We start from the raw sequence: 23,516 nt of genomic DNA, 5'->3' as shown, positions 1-23,516 counted from the left end.
CTTTCAGAGTGGTTTTTGTTTTTAATGCTAACATGCAATCTAGATTCCTAAACTGCCTTGATTGCTGTGTCTCTTTGGTCTTTTCTAGTTTAGAACATTGGTCAACAAACTATGGCCCACGGGCCAGATCCGGCCTACTATCTGCCTTCATAAACATGCTTTCGCTGGAACACAGCATGCTCTTTCACTTACAGAGATGGCTGCTTTCGTGCTACAATAGCAGAGGTGAGAAGTTAGTTACAACAGAAACTGTATGGCCTGAGAAGCCTAATATACTGACTCCCTAGCCCATTACGGAAAAAGTTTGCTGATCTCTGACCTAGAACTTTCCTCTTGCCTTTATTTTTAATATCATACTGACTGTTCAAAGAATCCAGAACACTTGCTCACAGAAACTCCTTTTTTTAGATCGATCTGATTAATATACATTTATGTATTACATTTATTGAAATTGAACACACTATATCTATTTTAAAATAGAAAATACTTACGAAATTATCAGTGCTCCATGGGACAGCGTTAAACAACTTTTTAGGTGTCCAAACTATAACGCAATAGAAAGGTGAACACTAAATTGGAAAAATAATTACAATTCCAAGATCTTATCTCTTTTCACACTTTATTTTTCAGGAAGGAGAAAAAAAGCATGTCCTGTCTGACATCTGGTAGAGAGTTTTAATTACAAACGGAGGTAAAACCCTTACTGATCAAGTCCCTGTATCATTTAAATAGAGAAACCAGTAGGAAAAGCAGGGGCCTCCTTCTTTGGAAAATCATAATATATAATTTCAAATACATGCACTCGAGTGTACAGAAATTGAGATATATACACTAGGCTGTCCACAGTCGGAGTGCAGGGCCGTGTACCTAACAGCATGCCTGATACACAGAAAGTACTCAATAAAGATCCACGGAATAAATGAATGAGTAGCATTCCTTTACACAGCTGGGCATGGCAGGTTGTCATGAAAATATTCACACCCATGTATAAGATTAGTATGTATGTATATACTAGTGTAAGAAGAATGCACAACACACTAATGTTTGGCCTGTTACTGTGTTGCTGGGAGCTCATGCGTGTTCACTGAAGTAACATTCAGTTAGCTCGGAACATGGATAGCTACAAAGCGACCGGCCTCTCCTTCCAGTGAACTGAGGCCAGACTCTAATGAATAGTACCTTCTCCCCCTACTGTTTGGACATAGTGTGTCTATCCCACTGATCACCTAAGACATTATAAGTGAAACATAAATCCTAATGAAAGAAAGCACTGCTAACTGGTTTTATCAGTTCTATAACATGGCTGGGGCTGCACACAATATAATTCCTCTCTACTTCTCTAAGATGTCATTCAGCCTAAACAACAACAACAACAACAACAAAACAAAAAAACCAAAAACCCTTTGGACCTCCCTAAGCCACCATATATATTTTAACAAGAATCTTTAGGAATAGAAGTTAATAGTCATCAACTCTGGCACAGCTCACATAATTGGCCCTGAAGACTGAGCTGCTGGTCAGAAATAAAGCTGAAGATTTAAACAGTTGCTGGTTGGTGCTTGAGCAATGGATCTTTTTCCTGGTTCCCAGGGAAGAACATGGCCTTTGCATGGTTGAGGAAGACATTCAGGCCTTTGCCTTTGACCACGATCCCAGTACTGTTTTCTATCAGTTTGTATTCCTTGTGTTTTCTGAAAACAATGTGTTAGACAGATTAAAAAAAGATCTCCAGCTGGAATATGTTACTTTCTAGAATCTCTTACATGCCAAGTACAAAAGGGTTAATTCCATTTAACCCAATCCACAGCTTTTAAGACATTGATGTCTTATGAAAGTATAGTTATTTTCCCTTCTTCATGCAAGAAATGTGCCTGCCTACTATAATTTGTGATTATATGTTAAACACTAAGCTGACACAATTATGTAAAGCTACTGATGTCTGGTAGCATTTTTAGGATTAAAAAAAAACCACAGCAAAATTAATAGTCTCTTTTGGTGTTCATCATTCAATGGAAGATTTTTTCCCTTACAGAGACTGTTTAAAAGCAAAAAAGGGAAAATGGCTCACTTATGCAGAGATATGCAATTTAGTTTTGACAATATACTATAACAATTTAAAGTGTTAAAAGCAGCAACTTACTTGTATACGAAAAGGGTGATCACAGTGACAAATATGGCTAAGCAGCCCACGGAGACCATGGCACCATTTGCCATTCTTGAAGGGGAAGCTGGGTCTTAAAACAGAAGCAAGACAGTATTAGTGACATCTTCCTGCCTAGAGGACATGCTACTTGTAATGCAATTAAATAAATGAGGAAGGGAGCTATCAGAAGATATATGGCTCCCTCTGGGTTTTCAGTAATCTTTTCCATTAAATAATACATAGTCTTTGGGTCAGCTTATCTCCCATTTAGAGAATGAGTTATCATGTCTGGAACACCGTGTTAAGGGCTCAGAAGAGAGATGTCATGTCCTGGACACACCTGCTCAGGTCTCAGCTGACCCAGCAGCACCCACATGGTGAAGGGCTCCATGACCCTCCTGGCCGCTCCTCTGGCCCCATCTCCCACTACCTACCTTCCAGCTGTGCTAAAAATCCTGGGAGTGCCCTATCTTCCCCCTGCTCTTTCAAATCTCCATGCCTTCTACCAGGAATGTCCTTCCCCTGGCTCATTTCAAGTGTTCACCCCTTAGGGGTGCCTTCCATTCATGAGGGCATCGGGTCACCACACCTGCCTGTGTCACCCCTCTACTTGCCTCTTTCCTTCTGCCTCGATCACACTGTGTTGCAATTACTGCTTCATACATGTTTCTCTCCTCCCAGACTGTGGGAACCACAAAGCAGGGATTACATCTTCTCTGTATTCCCAGAAACCAGCCAATGAACTCGTCTCATCACTACTGCCAAAGCGTTACTAGAGTTTCTCTTTTTTCTCCATCCCCTCTGCCACCACTGAGATCCCAGCCACTGGCCTTCTCCCCCTGAGAGGATGCCTTGTCTACCTGCTTCCCCTTTCACCTTCCCATGATCCTTGCTTCCCTCAATAGTCAGAATGATCTTGAAAAGCATCAAACAAATCGTGCTTTAAACCTGCCGGTGGCTCCCCTTATGCACAGAATAAAACTCAAGCCCTACCAGTGGTCTACAACCATCTAAATGGACTGCTCATTCCTGAAAGTCAGGTTTCAGTTCAGAGGGGGCCCTTCACAAACACATGCTGCTCGGTGGGCAGGACTGTCACTGACCTCCCAATCTGGAGAGCCCACCGCTGTCCCCTGTCTCCCCCATGCTTGTTACTCTCCATGCCTGGACCTGGTTGTATTTTCGTCACAATGTCATCTTAGTGTTGTCTCTTTTTGCCCACAAAAGCGGGGGGGGGGGGGACCTTCTTCATCTTGCTCTCCATTCTGTCTGGAACTGCGTGTCTCATGCCCACAGCTCTGTGGGGCACGGAGTAGACGCTCAAGGAATATTTGTTGAAAGATTGCAGGTGCTACACGAATGTTCATGGAATCAAGGAATAAAAGTTATTTCTGCTAAAAGTCTATGCGCTTGCTTTTGACCAAAGATCTGTTTCTGAAATTCTGACTTTGAAACCCACGCCATTAAGTTACAATTCACCCCCTGGATTAAAAGCTCTCTGAGCTTCCTTTATTTGGATTTTAAAAATGGCCCGGGTCACCTAAAGTTATCACTCACAGCAAGAAGAATGAAAGGAAAGCAAATATCTAAACATCTAATCTAGATGACAGAGCAGTGGTTTGCCAGCCCTGAGGAAGCCTCGTAGAATAGGTGATGACCCTAAAAGGCTGTTCTAAAACCACCCCCACGGCAGCCCAGAGAGTAACCACAGCAGCTCCCGAGGTGAAAGCTCGCTCACTCGCTCCGTGTGCCTCAGGCTGCCTCCCTCTTCCGCGCCCTCCCAGCTCCCCACCCCGGGCCACATGGTAACTGCCTTGGAGGAAGCAGGGCACCTTTGTCTCCTTGTTTTGTTTTTAAATCTGTGCCTTAGATCTCACCAACTATAAGCCCTCATACACATAATTATATGTATGGTTACTTAAGCTTTCTTTCAATGAGGTTAAAGCTGGCTTTTATACAGTTAATGAGTAAGTCTATGTTCCAGTACATTTTAGCTTATGAGATAGGCTACAAATCCAAAGGAGTTGTGAGTCAGTCATTAGGTTGGACCTGACAATACTCAACTTAAACAGCAAAATAAGTGTTGTAATGTGTACACAATTTAATCTCTCTTTCCCGTTCCATCACAAAGCATTTCTTCTAAGAGATAAAGCAGTATCTTACAACAAAGTTGACTGTAAGTGAAATTCAGTGAGGGTCACTGGGTGGAGTCCTAATTTGGTGATTGGGAAAATTGGAAGCCACCAGTAAATGACGATTTCTCAATGAAATTCCTTAGTCTAGTTTGCTAGCATTTCACCTCTCCAGACATCAGGGGGGCAAAGAGTAGATTTGCTGGTGAACATCTGAGGACTAGGCAGGTTGGCTTGTAACTGTTTCAGTGTAATGCTTGGTAGACTTTGGGAAGGGAAAGAGAGGACACATGGGAAGTCAGGAAGGAGCCAGGAGTCCACCTGGTTTCTCATTTCTCTTCTTGGCTTCATGTCTTTGCCTAGGTGGATTCTAATGACAACAGGGTACTAGTCTCTCCCTTTTTATAATTGGAGAACATTGTTATTTTTTGATATTAGGCTTTATACTTTTCCCTCGATATATAAATCTCTTCAAGCACGCAATGATCATATCCCATTATTACTGGGCCACGATCACAGCTGATTTTTTTCATCAAAAGACTTATCTTTGGTCATTATTTTATTGGGTCTCTCTCTCTCATCCCTTCCCTAAGTAGATTTGCCGTTGGACTTTAATGCCAGTTGTCCAATCCACATTAACGATAGTTCAATGATTTTTGCACTGAAATAAAATTAAACACTGAGGGGCGCCTGGGTGGCTCAGTCATTAAGCATCTGCCTTCAGCTCAGGTCATGATCCCAGGGTCCTGGGATCGAGCCCTGAGTTGGGCTCCCTGCTCATCGGGAAGCCTGCTTCTCCCTCCCCTACTCCCCCTATTTGTATTCCCTCTCTCTCTGTATCTCTGTGTGTCAAATAAATAAATAAAATCATTAAAAAAAATTAAACATTGATAGTGAAGCCTTGAATGGCTTTAGTACAGGACACACACAGTGTACCTGAATATGAAATGTTTGTACAACCATAAAACAAATCTTACCTCTTGTAGGGACAGAAACGAGGGTGCTCGTGAGGGCCAGACTTGTATTATCACCCAGAGTGAGGTTCATACAGTATGTCCCAGACCCACCGAAGGCTCTTCTCACAGTCAGCAAGCACGTATCACCCATGTCCACATCCACAGGGTCGCAGACCGTGTGGTAGGTGATCTGGCAGGTAGGGTCAGAAACTATGGTACAGACCTCTGTGGGCGTGCTGAGGGGACAGATGGCACAGAGGGACGGAGATGTAATATCAGCTTAAAAGGGACAATCATAATCATTACCTGGCCATAAAATTGACTAGAATTCCACTTGAATTCTACTAGAATTAACTTGAATTCCACTTTATTCTTTTATTCTTGCACATGATGTAAGAATATCAAACCATTTGATGTCAAATTGTCACATATAATTTACTCTTCAACGAGCCTGGGTATGAGCTACTGTTTCCCTGTATCCTCAGAAAAGTGTGGCCCTGGGCATGGAGGAGGAAGAAATTAGGAACCACCCCCCCCCACACACACCATAAGGCAAGGGGCTGTTGGAAACTGTGTGAAGCCCAAGTCATTCCTCCACACCTGGGCTCCCTAGAATCTCTGCAGGTGTGGTCAGCTTAGGAGTTGGGCAAAGACACTATTAAGTGCCAGAGCCGGGCCACCTGGGTCTCTGCAGAGGTCCAACAGTGACAGCAACAGTGGCTGCTTAGGCAGTGTTTACTCCGTGCCAAGACACAAAGCTCGAGGTGCGTGACATGGTCTTGCCCATTCCTTCCAAAGACCCAACGAGGGAAGTAAGATTAGCCTAGTGTAGCTGGTGACAAACTAGCTTGGGGAGGGGAGACAATTGGTCCAAGGTCACAGAGGCAGTTAGGGGTGGAGCTGGGACTTGAATAAAGGAGGTTTGACAACCACGAGGCAATGTGGCCATGCACTACTATCATAGGCACTTGTGAGTGGACCCTTGTGAGTGGACCTCTTGGAGGGAGAGACCGCGCTCCGACGCTGGGTTTGGTGGGGGGTGGAATGGAGGACACGCTCTCTTCTCAGCTGGCCTCACTCCTCTGTCAGGTTTTTCTTAATTTTCTGTTATCACCCCCCTCACCTCTCCCCAACTGGAGAACTTCTTGGCTATCCCTTTTTATCAAATAAGGCCACCATTTTTATACCATCTCATTCTCTTGATTAATTTATACATTTACATACATATATTTTAATTACTTAATTTACCTATTACATGTAAACTTGTGAATGCTTTAGCCTATTTAGTTAATTAATGTTGTATTTATATATTAACTTATATTTAGTCTATTACATAGTTCTAACCAACTGTAGGAAATCAAATTATATAATGCATTAGAAAAGCTTTGTAGGGACGCCTGGGTGGCTCAGTCAGTTGTGTCTGCCTTCGGCTCAGGTCATGATCCCTGGGTCCTGGGATCGAGTCCTGCATCGGGCTCCCTGCTGGGTGGGGAGTCAGCTTCTCCCTCACCCTCTCTCAGGCTCACTGTCTTTCTTTCTCAAATAAATACAATCTTTAAAAAAGTTAAAAAATAAAACTTTAAAAGAAAAAGAAAGAAAAAAAGGTTTGTCAAGTTTAGAAAGACAGAATTATTGGGAATTCCTATTAATTCATGCTAGGACATGGCCGTTCCACACTGGCTTCCCACCACTTGGAGGAGCCTCAAGGAGCCTAAAAGCTGGCCTCTGAGCCAGACCATAGCCTGTGAACCATGCCCTGCAGGTACCCACCATCTACGGGGGCAAATTCTATAATCACTGTGTGCCTCAGGGGACTGATCTGCAAAATGAGGAGACTCAGCATTGGGTAAGGATTCAACAGGAGAACAGATGTAAAATGTTAAGAACGTAGTTAAGTGTTCAATCAATAATTACTATTCAATTTCATCAGCGGTTTAAAGGTAATGAGCAGGGTTCAATCTAGCAAAACAAGTGTGTGCTTCTGAGCACCTCGTGGGGCCCTTCCTTGTCTCTGCTGACTGATGAACCAGGGCTCTAACTCAGCTTCGAAGGGGAGATGGTGTTATGACCTCTGCTCAGGCTGTGGCCCGGTCCTCTGACTGAGACGTACTCACATCCCTTGGCAGGTCACGACAAAATCCATCAGCGAGCGGTCGGGCTGTGGCTCGGGCCTCAGGACGTCCGTCATCTGGATGATGCTGACCTCCAGTATTCCGTCTAACAGAACACCCCCCACAGAAAAACACATCAAAATACAGCAGAGACCAAACCGAACCATCGCTTAATAAATCAGAAAGCCACACAAAACAGACACGGCTGCCTCGCTACTCTGGAATCACACCAGATCTGGGAGTCTACCCTGAAGTGTGGAGATGTGTCTACGCAGCCCTTTCAAAGTCAAACTGAATTGCTCCTCGTTGCAACCTGGCTCTTCATTTCTGGAGCTTGTGTATCCGTTTGAAGGCTGCAGTCCTGGGCAGGAATTTTGGAGAAAGGTAAACCCCGGGGAAGATGCAGCCCTCGGGCTCAGGCCTCGCAGGCGGGATCTCAGCCCCGGGGTGCACAGCTGCGGATTTACCCCCATCTGCAGAACTGGGGTGCCTGGGCTGGGCTTCACCCCCTGCCCCTGGCCATCTTCTCTGTGGGGTGCTTGCGGGCAGTGCCTACAATACACAGCCATCTGTGGTAGCCCCGTTCATCCCTCTTTCTTACACACTAGACGTGGGACTTCGTGAAATCAGCTAGGGGAAGGAAGTGGCAGTTGTGGGAACTTGCTACTGGCCTTCCTTCCAGGCACATTCATTCAGATTTCTGGAATGCACAGGGTGGGGGATCTAGGCTCCGGGCAGGCTCATTAGTAGGTGGGCCTCTCACTGGGCTCATTTTCACCAGAACCTCTAAGGAAGGCTGCGGTAGGCCAGTGGAAATCTGGAAACTGGTAGCGTCTTGGCTTGTGCCCCGGTGGTATCACCTTGAACAGAGAGTAGGGGCTCCTGCCCCCAACCCTCCAGGGTCAAGAGGGTGAGAGGGTGGCACGAGGTAGATCCTAACATCCTTCCCCCCGCGCTCTTACCTACGATCGTGATGGTGGCTCTAAAGTAACCATATCTGTTAATATGGCAGGCTTCGTCAGGAGTCGCCCTCAGCTCCAGGGCGTTGTCACCAGCTGGTGCTGGAGAGTTAGAACGATGAGATTTTAGATAGGTTGCTGAGAATGTAAAAGACATACATAACACATGATAACCCAAATCTAAACATCTACCTGTCCTTTAGAAAAAGTCAAGAGTTCTATACTATTAAATTACTGCGGAAATCTGAACCAAATATGTGATGATTTACAGATGTGAGAACTAGCTAGGAGGCGTTATGATTGTTAAATTATGTACGTAACCACAATCCTGCATCTTCTTTAAACACAGGAATCAAATGAAAGGTAGAAGCCATATTACAATGTGTGATACAACAGTCATGATGAAAGCAGGCAGGCTGTGATAGATAAAATCATATTTTAGGGGCGCCTGGGTGGCTCGATCTGTTAAGCGTCTGCCTTTGGCTCAGGATCATTATCCCTGGGTCCTAGGATTGAGCCCCTCGTCTGCTCGTGCTCTCTCTCTCTCACAGGCTCTCTCTCTCAAATAAGTAAAATCTAGAAAAAAAAAAGACTAATGCTAAATAAACTCACATTAAACCCTTTACCATTTAGAAATTTCTAAACAGTTCTAGATATTACAGGCATCTGCAATTTATTTTGAATTTTACACCTGGTCTCCTTATTTGTAAAGACGACCATCTAACTTATAGAAAAAGAAATTCTCTTACAGAAATATCAGAATGAAGCTATATGATTAGAGTTGTTCAGTGCAGTTCTATTTGTAACTGGAATTAGGATTAACCTAATCAACCATCAATAAGAGAACGGTTAAATAAATTATACATTTATATATGAAATGTTATTTATATGCTAAGCTTATACATACTACAAAATACTATGTAGCCATTGAATAAAGTGAGTTACAGTTTATGTACTGACAAGGGAAAGATGGCCATGTTTGTTAAGTGAAGAAAAGCAAATTACAGAACCATATGTATAGCATGAGCCCATTTACTTAAAAATTAGAACACCACCGCCTATGTATATTTATAGAATACGTTTGTAAAGGTATAGAAAAAGATTGGGAAAGAAATGCTATTAACTATTAACAAGGTTTAACTCTTAGGAAGAGAATGTGAATAGGGACTTTCACTTTTATTCTAGGCTTCTCTATTGTTTGAATTTTTATTAAGGAACATGCATTAATTTTGTAATTTAAATCATTTCAAAAAAGAATGAATCAACATCAGTAATAACTTACAGTGTCTTGATTTAGATATGCCAAATTTAATGAGACCTCATTTTATTAATAACACACTATCATAACAATTTATTATTTATAACAGGTTTTGGTAAAAACAAGAATTGCTCCACGTCTGGACATCATGCTGGAGTATTTCCTCTGGGCTTGGTGATGGCGCCCTCTTGTGACCAGTGGGAGGATGTCAGTCTATTACCATTCCCTTCACACTGGGATGCTGAGTACTTATGGCAGAGTGGGGTAGGGTGGGGCATCAGATGGAAGCTAACACTTTCCAAAGTAGACTCTGAAGAACGTCTTAAATACTATTGGTAGAGGAGTGGGATTTAATTTATTATGCCTTATATCCAGAACAATCTTTTTTTTTTCAAGATTTTTTTTTTAAGATTTTATTTATTTATTTGACAGAGAGAGACAGCCAGTGAGAGAGGGAACACAAGCAGGGGGAGTGGGAGAGGAAGAAGCAGGCTCCCAGAGGAGGAGCCCGATGTGGGACTCGATCCTGGAACGCCAGGATCACTACCTGAGCCAAAGGCAGACGCTTAACGACTGCGCCACCCAGGCGCCCCTTTTTAAAAAGATTTTATTTATTTATTTGATGAGAGAGAGAGACAGCGAGAGGGGGAACACAAGCAAGGGGAGTGGGAGAGGGAGAAGCAGGCTTCCCGCTGACCTGAAGGCAGACGCTTAATGATTGAGCCACCCAGGCGCTCCTATCCAGAACAATCTTAATGTCTAGAGTCTTTCCAGCTTACTTGTGGAGAAATATTCTCAAGGTACATTCTTTCTTGGGCCATTTGGAAACTAGTTTCAAGTACAGCTGTGTTTTCATGGGACACTAGGTGGATGTGGGCAGGGCAGGGAGGAGAATGGAAGTGGGGAGAAATGTGGGGGGGGGGAGAAAGAAAGTGGGGATGGCCTGAATGTTTATAAAGGGCCAAAGTGTTTTCTCATATTGAGAAAACATGGGAGCGAATCAGAAATGTGATGGAGGATGCCTGGGTGGCTCAGTTGGTTAAGCATCTGCCTTCGCTCAGGTTGTGATCCCAGGGTTCTGGGATCAAGTCCCACATTGGGCTCTTTGCTCAGCAGGGAGCCTGCTTCCTCCTCTGCCCACTGCTCCCCCTGCTTGTGCTCTCTCAAATAAATAAATACAATCTTAAAAAAAAATGTGATGGGCCAGACAGGGAAAGCATCTGTACACGTAACAAGGACCAGTACAAATTAGGAAGGTCAAAGAATGGCACTTAAGTCACGAAATTCTGCTTGCAAAGTGGAATTTAAACATACTCTTCTTTCTTCCATACTATAACTGCTTAAAATGGTGATAAGGTGGCTAAAGAATGACAGGTACAGAATAGGATCACTGCAGACTCTCCACACAATCCTTTAAACTAGGGACCTAAGCATGTAACCTATATTATTAGATTTTTTTTTTTTTTTTTGGTGTTAAAGAACGCCCCTCAAAGATCACCCGGAAAACACTTACATAAAGGAGAGGTGGGTTCTGGAGGTTTGGGTGAAGGTGAAGGACAAGGTCCAGGCACTGCAGCTTGCACAGTGAGGTTAAGGCTGAAGGTTCCATTGAGCACATATGTGTGATTCAAAGTTGGGTTGTTGGAAACAAACAGACCAGTATTATCCCCGAAGTTCCACTTGTAGTAAATGGCCGACTCATTGAGAAAGTGGCTAGGGTCGTGAATCAGGACATTGAACATAATGGGGAGGTCCCTGAGGAAGGTTTCATCAGATAAATTTCGGTCATTCTTCTGGTACATAGTCACAAATACAGGAACGTGATCTGAAAGATATACCCGAAAATAGAAAGAACACATGATTGCTTGACTTCAGGTGGATGACTTCAATAATGCTTTTATATTCAAAAAGTTAAAAAGAGGGATAATTCAGCATCATTTCCCCTTTTCCTATGCAAGTTTTCCAGGGTTTCTCCAAGTTATTCTGAAAACATAGATGGAGTACAATATAATTAAATATATAAGTGAGGGAAGGAACCCATACGAATTGTAACCTAGCCCAGAACACTTGGCTCTAACTCTTTCTTAACCCACTAACATCACCAGAACAAAGTGCCTCACTATCAGTTAACCTTGAGCTCACACTACTCACCTGTTACCACATACACGTCTTTTACTTTTGCGATGGGGATGTACACATGCCGGTGTCTTCTATAAACAATTACTTCCATGAGTTGAGGGCCAAGTGTCACATTGGCTGTGTTTATAGAAACTCTTGCTGAACCCCGTCCTAATTTCTGCAAATACTGACCTTTGAGAGGATGGAAATTTTTAGTTATTGGCCACATTACGTGATCATTCTAGGAAGCTGTTGTTTCTTTATGACTAGTGACTGCTACTTAGAGAATGCTCTGGAAAAGGAAAAACAGGATGGGGATGTGGTCCTGGCTGCTTCAGAAAGGATGATGGTGCTCATTTTATGTAAAACCTTGTAACACAAGCCCACCGTTACATAAATATAATTGTATATAGTTGGTTAAAATGAAAAAGAGCAGTTTAGTGGGATAATACTGTTAGTCCTTAGTTTACAAATAAAAAGTGTTTATAAGTAAGAGGTCTGGTACTTGAAATACATGTGTTTCCCAGAGAAGACCCATTCAATGCAATGGTGAGGTGTCTAAGGGAGTTAAAAATATTTATTCAAAGATCTACCTTATTGTTATAACAATATTACCATTTCAGCTATATCATTAAGCAGTTTCTTTTCTTTTTTTTTTTTTTTTTAGGGGACTAGAATCCTCCATTTTCTAATAGAATTTGTTATTTAAAAACATAGTAATTGATGAAAAAGTTAGGGTATGGTAGGCGTAAAAAGTAATGCAGTGGTTCTATAAACACATTTCTAGGACATTCTTGACTCACTCTCTTTCTCCAGCCCTAACCTAAATCTGATTACCACTGGCTAGCTTGTGAAAATAATTCCTATCCTTCAGGGCCCAAGGATTTTCCTAATCCTATTGAGACACCCAGCACAGATGTGTGATTGGACCAATAGGGATGGTGAGACGGTTGCTTGCAGGGATGTTTAAAGACCCATGTTTATTACATGGTCAAAGGTATCTGAAAAATACACTAAGCTTCCCAACTATATGTGATTTGGAATCCCCTTTACCTTGAAACGCAGAGGCAGTTCTGTTGGAGGTTATAGGGGAAAGAGGTGTCTTTCAGGGGGCTAGTTATACGTGAGGAAAATGTTAGTTCTGGCATTGAGAGACCACAGAAGCCACTGTTAGTTGAAGGAGACTATTAGTTAACTCTGAGACTTCAGATATGGAAATTCAAAGCCAAGGGGGTTTTGTTAAAAGTCCAACCAAGTGTGTGAAAGACGTAGACAAAATTCCATCTCTTCCATTCAGGGTGGTGAGGGAAAGGCTTTCCGTCAGGAAACACATGGTGATGGTGTTCGTTGGGGCCATTTCCCCAGCCACCTTCCTCGCTCCAGTTGTAAACATACAGGTCAGGAGATGGACCAGTATCTAAACAGAGAAAGAAACAAGCCAGGCTTGTCATCTGGGCTCAGAATGCCCAACGCTCATCATTGAATTAAACATCTTTTCAGATTTTTCATAAATATAAATACAGTTGGACAACTAAAACCCTAATTTTGAGAATTCATCCGGTGGTGTGTATTTATGACCTGTCCATTTTCTGCCTATAGGTTTTATTTCAGTAAAAGTTTCATATAAAGCAATTATTCAGAAAGGTCCAATCTAGAGATACCACAATATATTTATGTTTAATAATGGATCTCCACATCACAACTGTATTGAAACCAAATTGAGGTATGCTTTATCTTTTTATGTTGATACTGCTATCTGTAGGGTTTTTGTTTTTTTTTTTTAAACTCTGAGTCATTTGGCATCAAACAACTCTCGACTCCTAAAGATTTGGGCACATATCTTCTAAAAATACGGACATTAACCTACATAACCACAATATCATTACCACTCTTCCTGTAGTCTAATCAAGGGTCACATTGATTCAATGAATCTTCAAACAATTCAGAAAAAAATGGATAGATAGATAAAAGTAAATATGGCAAAATGTTAAAATTGTTTGATCTAAGAAGGAGGTTTTGGTGTAACTGGTGTACCCTGATTTCACCCTTTTTGTACATATGACATTTTTTCTTTTTAAATAATCTCTACACTCAACGTGGGGCTTGAACTCATGACCCCAAGATTGAGAGTTGCATGCTCTCCCAACTGAGTCAGCCAGGCGCCCCAACATATTTCATGGTAAACAAGTCATGGTCAGTATCTTTTCATCTAGAACAGTTCCCTCACCCTCTTGGTTTTTTATGTCACTGACATTTTTGAAGAATCTTTTTATCTATCGATCTATTAGAGCCATTTTTATTTTTTATTCTTAAATAGTCCCAAATAGTCAGGGGGAGTCCCTTCAAGCTGGCTTTTGTGGCCTTGCGATTTGTCCCTGTTAGTCCTTGAGTATTTACTTACTTGGGTACAGTAAGAGGTGCCAGACTCACCTGTTACTTTCCCTGCCCCAGACCTGGAATCAGTATTTTCCCCAAAGGTCCCTGGTTCCTTTTTGTGGTGATAGATACTATATAAAAATTTTCCTAAGTCACAGGGATTCATTCCTTCATATAAAAATGCTCAGAGGGCTAAATGTCATTTGAAACATTCCTAAGAATTAGCATTTTTAGAAAAGAGGAAAAACTACTACAAATATTAAACACTTAACACTTTAAAAAGATCACTTTTTATACAGAATCTAATGTTTTCCTAATAGGACGATGATAAATTAATAAGGAATGAACACATCGACAGTTTAATAGAAGTTCTAAGTCATAAAACCAGATCGTAAGTGCATTTAACAGTCTTGTCGCTGATTGAAGAATCTCAGTAACTGCTCCGAGTTTTTGAGAATGTGCAGTTCTCAAGGTAATTTCCTGATGCATTTGTGTTCCTTTGTGCTCTTTAACATGTACAAAGAGCTTACCTGCTTCACGAGCAAAGCAAAACCACAACATACACATCGTAGCATTTGCACCAGCCACACATTTGCTTGCACAATACTTGTAAGCAGAAATTAATCTGATTGGCAAATATCTGTCAAATTGGCTATTCTTCGAGTATCCAAAAGAATTTCAAGTAATCAAACCAAAATCTGAGAATCAACAAGGTATTCTCTGGTTAACCAACTAGACACTAAGAAAAAGCTAAGCATGACAATGTCACTCTTGAAGAAGTTTCCAAGTGGCAGAAAGCCACCGGTTTGCTCAAGTGGGTTTGGCTAATGTTGACATAGGAACTGGATGGAGCAACATCTCCCTGTCATCCAGTCTGAGGAGGGGGTGACACAGGGTGACAGCATCTTGCATTTACAGAAGCACCTGGGAGCCTTTAGGTTTATGAGATGGATCTACAGTAGTTAGGAGAACTAGCCTGTTCCTGTGGCATGAATAACATTCCTTACCGTTTCTGCAGTTCTTCTCATAGACTATGTTGCCACTGACATCTTCCTTTTGGCACCTGGGGAATACCAGGTCTACCACAAACGTGATAGTGGAACCCACAAGTGCTGGTGAATCACTGGTCAGAATCGCCTGTACATGGCCTCCTAGCATATAGAAAAGTGCAGTTTAATGATCAAGCATCTTTTCCCTTTCACTGATAAACAGAGTTGAACCTACCAATGGGGACCAGAGCATCCCTATGCCTCTCTCTCTCTCTCTTTTTTTTAAAGTAAACACTATGCGCAGCATGGGGCTTGAACTCATGACCCAGAGATCAAGAGTTGCATGCTCTCCCGACTGAGTCAGCCAGGTGCCCTCCCATCCTTACGCCTCTTAACAATAAAATATTTTCCGGATTCCTAACTTTTGCTTTCAGGGTACAACATTCTAGAAGGAAAAAAAAAAAAGGAGGTCAGACCAATTAAAGAATTCTCTGACCATAGAAAGAACATTTACTTAAAATTTAAGAAATCTGGTTAACTGGATTGAAGAAACAAGTTTTAAAAGGTTTATATTTTTTAAACTCAAGACCGATGACTAAAGGACTTATTCTTTCATGCGAATGGAAATATACCCACTTTCTGGTAAACCACACTTTTGAGATGATCAACACTGCTCTAGTGTCTCAGATCTACTGAAGAGGACCATTCCCAGATTATGTCAATAGGTTTGAGGCTAAATCTGTTTGCTCTCCAAAATCTTCCAAGAACTACAAACTTGTCAATTTCTAAGTGGATTAAAGTTGTGTGTGTATGTGTGTGTGTGTGTGTGTGTGTGTGTGTGTGTGTGTGTGTGTGTGACCTAGCCACAATGTTGAGATAAAGAAAGATTGCCAAATCCAGGTGGCTTCCACTTAGAGGCACTCTAGGTAACTAGAGTATTGGCATTCACAGAAGCAACACAAGCCGTGTGATCTCCAAGTCTACAGTCTATGAGACTAAGTCAAATAGGAAATGACAGTTGTTGGGCTTGAATACTTGATTTACCTTTCCAGGAGTTTTTCCACCTTGGGTCTTCCTTCTTCCACACTGGATACAGTTTTTCATTCCATTCGTTTTCATCTGAAGACCAGCCAGCTAGTTGGTTGTGCTCTCTCATATAATCAGAAGTTCTTTCATTGCTCAGCACATCATGAAATTCTGTATCAATATTTGAAAAAGAAATTATTTTGTCTACTCCATTCATCATTTAGTACTTACTTAACAATAGTTAAAGCAACTTCTCATTTCGTAAGTTTGGAAAGTCATACTTAATATTTCAAGTAAGTCAAACAGAGACTTTTACTTTAATGTCTATTGGAAATAGCTTAAATACAACTATTCAGACCCTCTTTATGTACTTTAAATGAGTCAAGGAGGGGCACCTGGGTGGCGCAGGCGGTTAAGCATCTGACTCTTGGTTTCCGCTCAGGTCCTGATCTCAGGGTCGTGAGATTGAGCCCCATGTTGGGCTCTGCACTCAGTGCAGAGTCTGCCTAAGACTGCCTCTCCTTTTCCCTCTGTCTCTCCCACCCCGTGGTTGCTTTCTCTAAAATAAATAAATATTAAAAAATATTTTATTTATTTACTTGACAGAGAGAGAGCACAAGCAGGGGGAACAGCAGACAGAGGCAGAGGGAGAAGCAGACTCCCCGCTGAGCAGAGAGCCCAACTCAGGGCTCTATCCCGGGACCCTGGGATCATAACCTGAGCAGAAGGCAGACGCTTAACTAACTGAGCCATCCAGGCACCCATAAATAAATCTTTAAAAAAATTAAACGAGGGGTGCCTGGGTGGCTCAGTCGGTTGGGTATCTGCCATCTGCCTTCAGCTCGGGTCATGATTCCATGGTCCTGGGATCGAGTCCTGCGTCCTTGGGCTCCCTGCTCAGTGGGAAGCCTGCTCCTCTCACTCTCTCTGCCTGCCACTCTGCCTACTTGTGCTCTGTCAAATAAATAAATAAATAAAAATCTTTAAAAAAATTAAATGAGTCAAGGAAAATTTTGGAAGTATTTCTTAGCCATTATTTGGTTTCTTAATACCTATTCTCTGAATATTTGGATTTGATATGCTATAATTAGGAAAATACTGATGCTAATGAAATTCAGACCAGCTTTGGCATCTTTTCCCATTCTTACATGTTCTCTTGGCTAAAAGAATGCCAGGCTCAGGAATGCCTCCAGGTTTCCAGGAGATGCATACCAGTACTGGAAAGCCCACTGTTGAACAATCTAACATTTTTACGGCCCCATATATGGTCTGACTTGGTGAATGTTCCGTATGTACCATGTAATTTACAGGTTTTTTTTTTTTTAACATCATTTATGTTAAAAGCTGGTTGATAATGTTTTGAGACTTCTATGTTTGTGATTTTCTATTCGTTATTTCAATTACTGACAGAGGAAGGTTGAAATCCTTAATTATTTGCCAACTTGCCAATTTCTTCTAAGCTCTGTCAGTTTTTGCTTAATGTATTTTGAAGCTCTGTTTAGAATTGCTGAGTCTTCTTCATGAATTGATCCTCTTACCATTAGGAATTGACCTTTGTCTCTGGTAATATTCCTTGTTCTGAAGAACACTTTGATAGTAATGCTTAGTGGTTAAGTGGTACATCTTTTTCCATCCTATTGTTTTAAATGGATATATATATTTCTATTTGAAGTGGGTTTCTTGTGGACAGTATATTGTCTTTTTTTATTTAAATGTAGTCTAACAATCTCTACCTTTCATTTGGAGTGTTTAGGTAATTTACATTTAATATATTTATTGATATAAATAACATGATACTATCTTGTTATTTTTCTATTTGTCCCATTGGTTCTTTATTCCTTTTCCTTCATTTCCTGTACTTTCCGGGGTTATTTTTGGAGTCCATTTTATCTCCACTTCTGGCTTATTAGCTGTATCTTTTTGCTTTTTTGTTAGGAGGAGGCAAAAGCCTTTCGTTCTTATAACGGAGACAGATGGAATGGGAAAGAATACTGAAATGAATAATGGAAAATCCAGATGTCCTACAATGAGTGAATGTTACAAAACTTGGTTTCTAGTCTTGATTTGGTTTACTAAACAGGCTGTGTTGACCTCAGGCCATGTCTTCTCTGGGCCTCCAAATCAGATGGGCGCCTGGGTAGCTCAGTCGTTAAGCATCTGCCTTTGGCTCAAGGAGTGATCACAGGGTCCTGGGATTGAGCCCTGCATCAGGCTCCCTGCTCTGCTGGGAGCCTGCTTCTTCCTCTCCCACTCCCCCTGCTTGTGTTCCCTCTCTCGCTGGCTGTCTCCCTCTTTCTGTCAAATAAATAAATAAATAAAATCTTAAAAAAAAACAAAAAACAAGACAAAAACCAAATGTCTTATGATTCTGTGAGATTGTTTTTATTTGGAAACAGATACTAAGTGAGGGCAGGAATGTAGGTTTATCAATAAATGTTTATGACTGGATATTCATTCGACTTGAGTCATGGAGTGGTAGAATATTCAATTTGGAAAGAACTAACATTAGTTCAAATCACTTCATTTTATAGATGAAGAAATTTAGGCCTAGAGAAGTGACAGAATTCACTCAGGATCACCTTTAATGGTGTGGAAATCAAGATTCACATTTTTTGATACCTAGGACTGATTTTTTTCCACTGTTCTAAAGAGTCTTCCTCTTCCACAGATCCTGAGAGAAAGTGTTTCCAGAAATAATCGAAACACAGGTTTCTCCTCTGATTTTAAATGTCAGAAGTCAAAGAAAAATACAAACTTAGAAGAGTGACAAGGAATAAATACATGGGTCCACGGAACAAAATGGAAAATGTAGAAACAGACCCACACAAACATGCCTCACTGATTTGTGATAGAGAAGCAAAAACAACCCAATGGAGTTTCAAAAGGTAGCCTCTTCAACAAACGGTGCTATCAGAAAGTAAGCAGCATAGGAGAAATTTTCATGCTCCAGGCTAGGCAAGAATTCTTTGACTTGACACCAAAGACATGATCCATAAAAGGAAAAAATGATAAGTTCAACCTCATTAAAATGAAACACATTTGTTCTGTGAAATAGCATGTGAAAAAGATGAGAAGACAGATTACAAACTGGGAGAGAATATTTGCAAACCACATTTCCAGGAAAGGACTGCTATCTAGACTATATAAAGAATTTTCAAAACTCAACATTAGAAAACAATCCAATTTAAAAAAATGGGTAAAAGACCTGAATAAACATTACACTGAAGAGGATATACGGATGGCAAAGAGACACATGAAATGATGTCCAGTGTCATTAACTAATAGGGAAATGCACATTAAAACCACAGTTGGATATCACTCTACACCTATCAGAATGACTAAATAAAAATAGTGATGCATCAAACGTAGGCAAGAATGTGAAGACACTAGATCACTCATACATTGCCGGCGGGAACCTAAAATGGTACAGCTACTCTGGAAAACGGTTTGGCAGTTTCTTGTAAAACTAAACATGCAATTAACATGCAACCAAAACATTGTACTCTTGGGCATTTGTCCCAAAGAAATGGAAACTTACGGTCACTCAAAAACCTGTACATGAATGTTCACAGCAACTTTATTCAGCAGCCCAAACTGCAACAATCCAGATGTCTTACAGTGGGTGAATGTTTAAACAAACTGCCGTATACTCATACTGTGGAATACTACCTAGCGATCAAAAAGAACGACTGATACATGCAACAACTTCAATAAATTAGGTTGAGTAAAAGAAGCCAATGCCCCTAAATGACATACTGTAATGATTCTATTTATAATAACATTCTTGAAGTAACAGAATTATAAAAATGGAGAACGGATTAGTGGTTGCCAGGGCAGGAGGCGGGGTGGGAAAGGGAAGTTGGTTTGGCTATAAAAGGATATGAGGGACCCTTGTGGTGAAGGAACTGTTTGGTATTTTGACTGTATCAGCGTCAATATCCTGGCTGTGATATTGTGCAATAATTTTACAAGAGGTTACCGTTGGGAGAAACTGGGTAAGGGATACAGGTGAATCTCTTTGCATTATTTCTTAAAACTGCATGTGAATCTACAATGACTTCAAAAAGTTGAGTTAAAAAATAGAATAAAAGACACCCAAGAGTAAGCGAGTTTTAAAAGAAAAAAAAGAGGTGTGGGGGGAAGGGGGGGTTTGAAGTGCAGGGAAATGGAGTCACACCCAGCACCACTGTGGCTTTTCTCTCTCCATTCTAGAATCTCTGCTCTGTCCACCAGCAAAGAGGGGGTGGCCAGGTTGCTTGTTAACTACTTTGTCAACACCCGCTCTTTTTTCCTTTTCACCAGGGCTATGATTAGAAAGTGGCAAGGAATCCCTCGGTGTTTCATACAACGGTAAAGTCTACCCATCCTTATTTTTTTCTGGACAGAATATTAATCTAGGGCAAGGTGAAGACAGGAATGGTGGGTTTTGCTACATTTTGCCTGATAGGTTGGGACTCCTCTCAAACTGACAGCCAACATTTAACCTCAGGCTAATCTGTTTCACTGAGCAGAGCAAACTAGTACTGGGGAAAGAAGGCTAGAATTAGGCATGGGGTCTCCACTGACTGTCACTTCTTTGTCCCTCCATCTCCCAGGACTGCAGACTCCAGGGAAATCTGTCCTGGGAGCTACCCTGAGGTAAGACAGCTGCTACCTTGTAGGACTCCCACCCCAAGCACCTTCTGTTAGCTGAGCTCACAACTGCCCCACTACCCAGTTTTGCAAACGAGGAAACGAAAGCTCGATAGAGCTAAGTTGCTGTGGCCCAGCCCCACAGTTGGCAGGGAACCCAGGTCTGCCCAGCTGCAGGAAGGACAGTGGTTGGCTTGGGCTTTCTTCCTCTTAATTGCTGTGTAGCCTGGGGCAAGTCACTTGCCTTGTCTGTGGCTGGGCTCCTTGTCTGGGAAACATGACCATCAAAGTGCCAGCCTCTCAGGACTGTTCTGAGGCCAACAGGTCCCAGCCCAGGCACCTTGTTGATATCCTTGCATCTGAGCTCCCTCATCAAGGAGGTGGTGACTTTTCTCCTGGTCTAGTTACAGGAGATGGCAGGATGGGGGTCTCTGGTCACCAGCAAGGCCCAAGCCTCAGGGCTTAGCTGCTCAGAGCAGATCTGAACCTCCCCCTCACTCCAGGAGCCCTGCATCCCCCAGAACTCCCTTCTCATGCCTCACCCCTGCCTGGGCCTCTCCAGTCCAGGGGAAATTCACCTGTACTCTGGGGGTACCAGCGGTTTCCCCTCTTCTTCTCTCAACCCAGCACTCCTGCTGGGGTCCCACCCTGCAAGGACAACCTAATTAAAGGACTTTTCCTTCCCACAAGGAGGAAGAGGAGAGAGAAGAGGGTTTGCCCAGGCAGCCCCAGCCATGCATCCGAGATCCTGCTCTCACAGAAGTGGGCCCAGCAGGTGAAAAGCCAGAGAACTGTCTGCTCCACAAGGTGGTTGTGGGGATTACCCGAGTGATGGAAGCACGGCAGCAAGTAGTGACCATATACAATGGGCACGAGGTGGAGGCTGGCCTCTTCTCTACACGTACCCTCCCCCCGCCCCTGGAGTTGTCTGGGAAAATCAAGACCCCTGAACTTTTCATTCAGTGAATGCCCCTATTCGGTTGGAGTGAGGTGGAGAGGACCTTCTGGTTGATGGATAATTCACTTCTTTCTCCTATCATTGCTGCCCATCCCCTGGACAGGGTATATGGGCTGCCCGTAAGTGCAGGGGGTTGAAACCCTGGTTTGCATTCTAATCCCAAGAGGAGGGTGTTTTTTCTTTTTTTTTTTCTTTTTGTTTTAAAGTAGGCTCCATACCCAGTGTGGAGCTCAATACAGGGCTTGAACTCATGACCCTGAGATCGAGAGCCGAGCTGATATCAAGAGTCAGGGTGTTTAACCGACTGAGCCACGCAGAGACCCCACAAGAGGAACGTTTTAAACAAGGGGGCTCCACCCCCACCTCCAAAGAGCCTGCTTTCATTGATCTGGGCAACAGTTGTTAGTTCCCAGCCTCGAATGCAGGACTAGAACGGAGACCCCGGGCTTTGGCTCTTCTCAGTAACCTCCCCCGAGAGGCAGCAAGTTCCCACAGGTCTGCGAAAATGTCCAACAGGACTAGCAGCAGCTTCCGGGCTGGGATGATCAGTGAACTGGTCTCTAGATTTGGGGTCCTGTTTCACTTGCACTCTCTACACTGCTGGAGAGAAAGTAGACGAAGTTTAGTGGGTGGCACTGCTTTGTTCTCAGGCCAGAGATTGTTCCCCTCACACCTCCACCCTCCCCATGTCTGGCAAGAGAGAAGGTGGCAACTGCAATGGAGAAAATCTCCCTAAGACGGCGGCTGCATGGTTTTTACTTTCTGAGGGCCTGAAGCCAGAAAGGAGCGGGAGGCATTCTGCTGTAGTTTCAACACTCCCAAAGGTTTCCAGAAGAAACGAGTGAGCACAAAAGCTTCCTGAGGACCTTCAGGAAGTCAACCTTCGGGCTTCGACAATGACACCTCAAACAGCCCATCACTTTGGCTGACAGACAAAGAATGGGTTAAAACAGAGACTCCTCTACTCACGTTTGGCGGTGTCAAGCGGCAATCTTGCAGCCAGAAGCAGAAATCCCAGGAAACAGTAGAGACATTCCATGCTGACTTCTCACGGACTCAGGCAATCAAGGTTTAACTGAACTCCTCTGGCTCCATCCGCTAAGAACAACAACGCTCTTCTGGCCTCGGCCCTGCCCCACGCCTTATTTTAATTAAATACAGGGCGCCCCGGGGGCAGATCATGTGATAGTATTAAGCAGTCTTGCCTGATCTGGTCTCCCGAGTTCAAGCTCTTAGGACTCATGTGCTTCTGACTCACTCACTCTTAGCATCTATTTTTCTCTTTTTTACAGGCACACCGTTTCTGTGTTGTGAGTCCACATTTCTAGGTAAGGGACTTCCTTTCCTATGGACCATGTTCGTATCCCTCACCAAATAAAATTTCAGTCTCCAACCTCATTGATGATCAGCTCGCTGCCGTTCCTTTCCTGATCCATTCACCCAGCTCGTTTAGACAACCAGCTCTTCCTAGGGCTAATGCTTGTCCGTTCCTTTCCCCAGGGAGGGGATGCAGCTGGGGGAGGTAGCCCTTCAGTCCCTTGAAATCAGGGATTACATATGGGTAATGGCCTGTGAGGTGCCAGAAGGTGCTGGAAACATGCGCGGGCCTCCAGTTGCTGAGTAATGTACTTAAAGCCCATTTAGGAGATGTGTGCAGTTCCCTGTAACTTTTGGAACCTGCATGATTTCTGGTGACTGCTCTCCAAGTATTCTTGGTCGTACCTCCCGAGGCCGAGTGCATCAAACATACTGCGGGTTTATTTCATGTTACAGAAAGCGGGCATTAAATAAGAAAACAAGCTTGCCTGAAACAAATCATTTTGGTTACAGGATGTGCAGAAAATGTGGCAACACAAAC

The 23,516-nt window shown here is 42.7% G+C and overlaps 1 protein-coding gene across 1 annotated transcript; it reads right to left on the bottom strand.

Annotated features, from left to right (window-relative positions):
• Positions 1-605: 605 nt before the first annotated feature.
• Positions 606-22,906, bottom strand: GPNMB (glycoprotein nmb). The gene is made up of 11 exons (XM_026507548.4): positions 22,628-22,906; positions 16,087-16,239; positions 15,061-15,204; positions 12,930-13,094; positions 11,711-11,869; positions 11,073-11,384; positions 8,305-8,403; positions 7,346-7,448; positions 5,253-5,467; positions 2,141-2,234; positions 606-1,691 (listed from the first exon to the last, which is right to left on the bottom strand). Exons 1-11 carry the CDS (start codon positions 22,695-22,697, stop codon positions 1,538-1,540), a joined length of 1,668 nt encoding a protein of 555 aa, XP_026363333.2. The 5' UTR covers positions 22,698-22,906; the 3' UTR covers positions 606-1,537.
• Positions 22,907-23,516: the final 610 nt, after the last annotated feature.

Source organism: Ursus arctos, unplaced genomic scaffold (assembly GCF_023065955.2).
Source record: "Ursus arctos isolate Adak ecotype North America unplaced genomic scaffold, UrsArc2.0 scaffold_3, whole genome shotgun sequence".
Taxonomy (NCBI): Eukaryota; Metazoa; Chordata; class Mammalia; order Carnivora; family Ursidae; genus Ursus; species Ursus arctos.
This window is presented reverse-complemented; position numbering and strand designations above follow the sequence as displayed.

Coding starts and splice junctions, on each gene's coding strand:
- GPNMB (XM_026507548.4), bottom strand. CDS start 22,697: ATGGAATGTCTCTACTGTTTCCTGGGATTTCTGCTTCTGGCTGCAAGA. Junction 11,870..12,929: donor CTACGTCTTTCACACACTTG/GTTGGACTTTTA, acceptor ATCCTCTCAAAG/GTCAGTATTTGCAGAAATTA. Junction 8,404..11,072: donor AGAACCCACCTCTCCTTTAT/GTAAGTGTTTTC, acceptor CTAACTCTCCAG/CACCAGCTGGTGACAACGCC.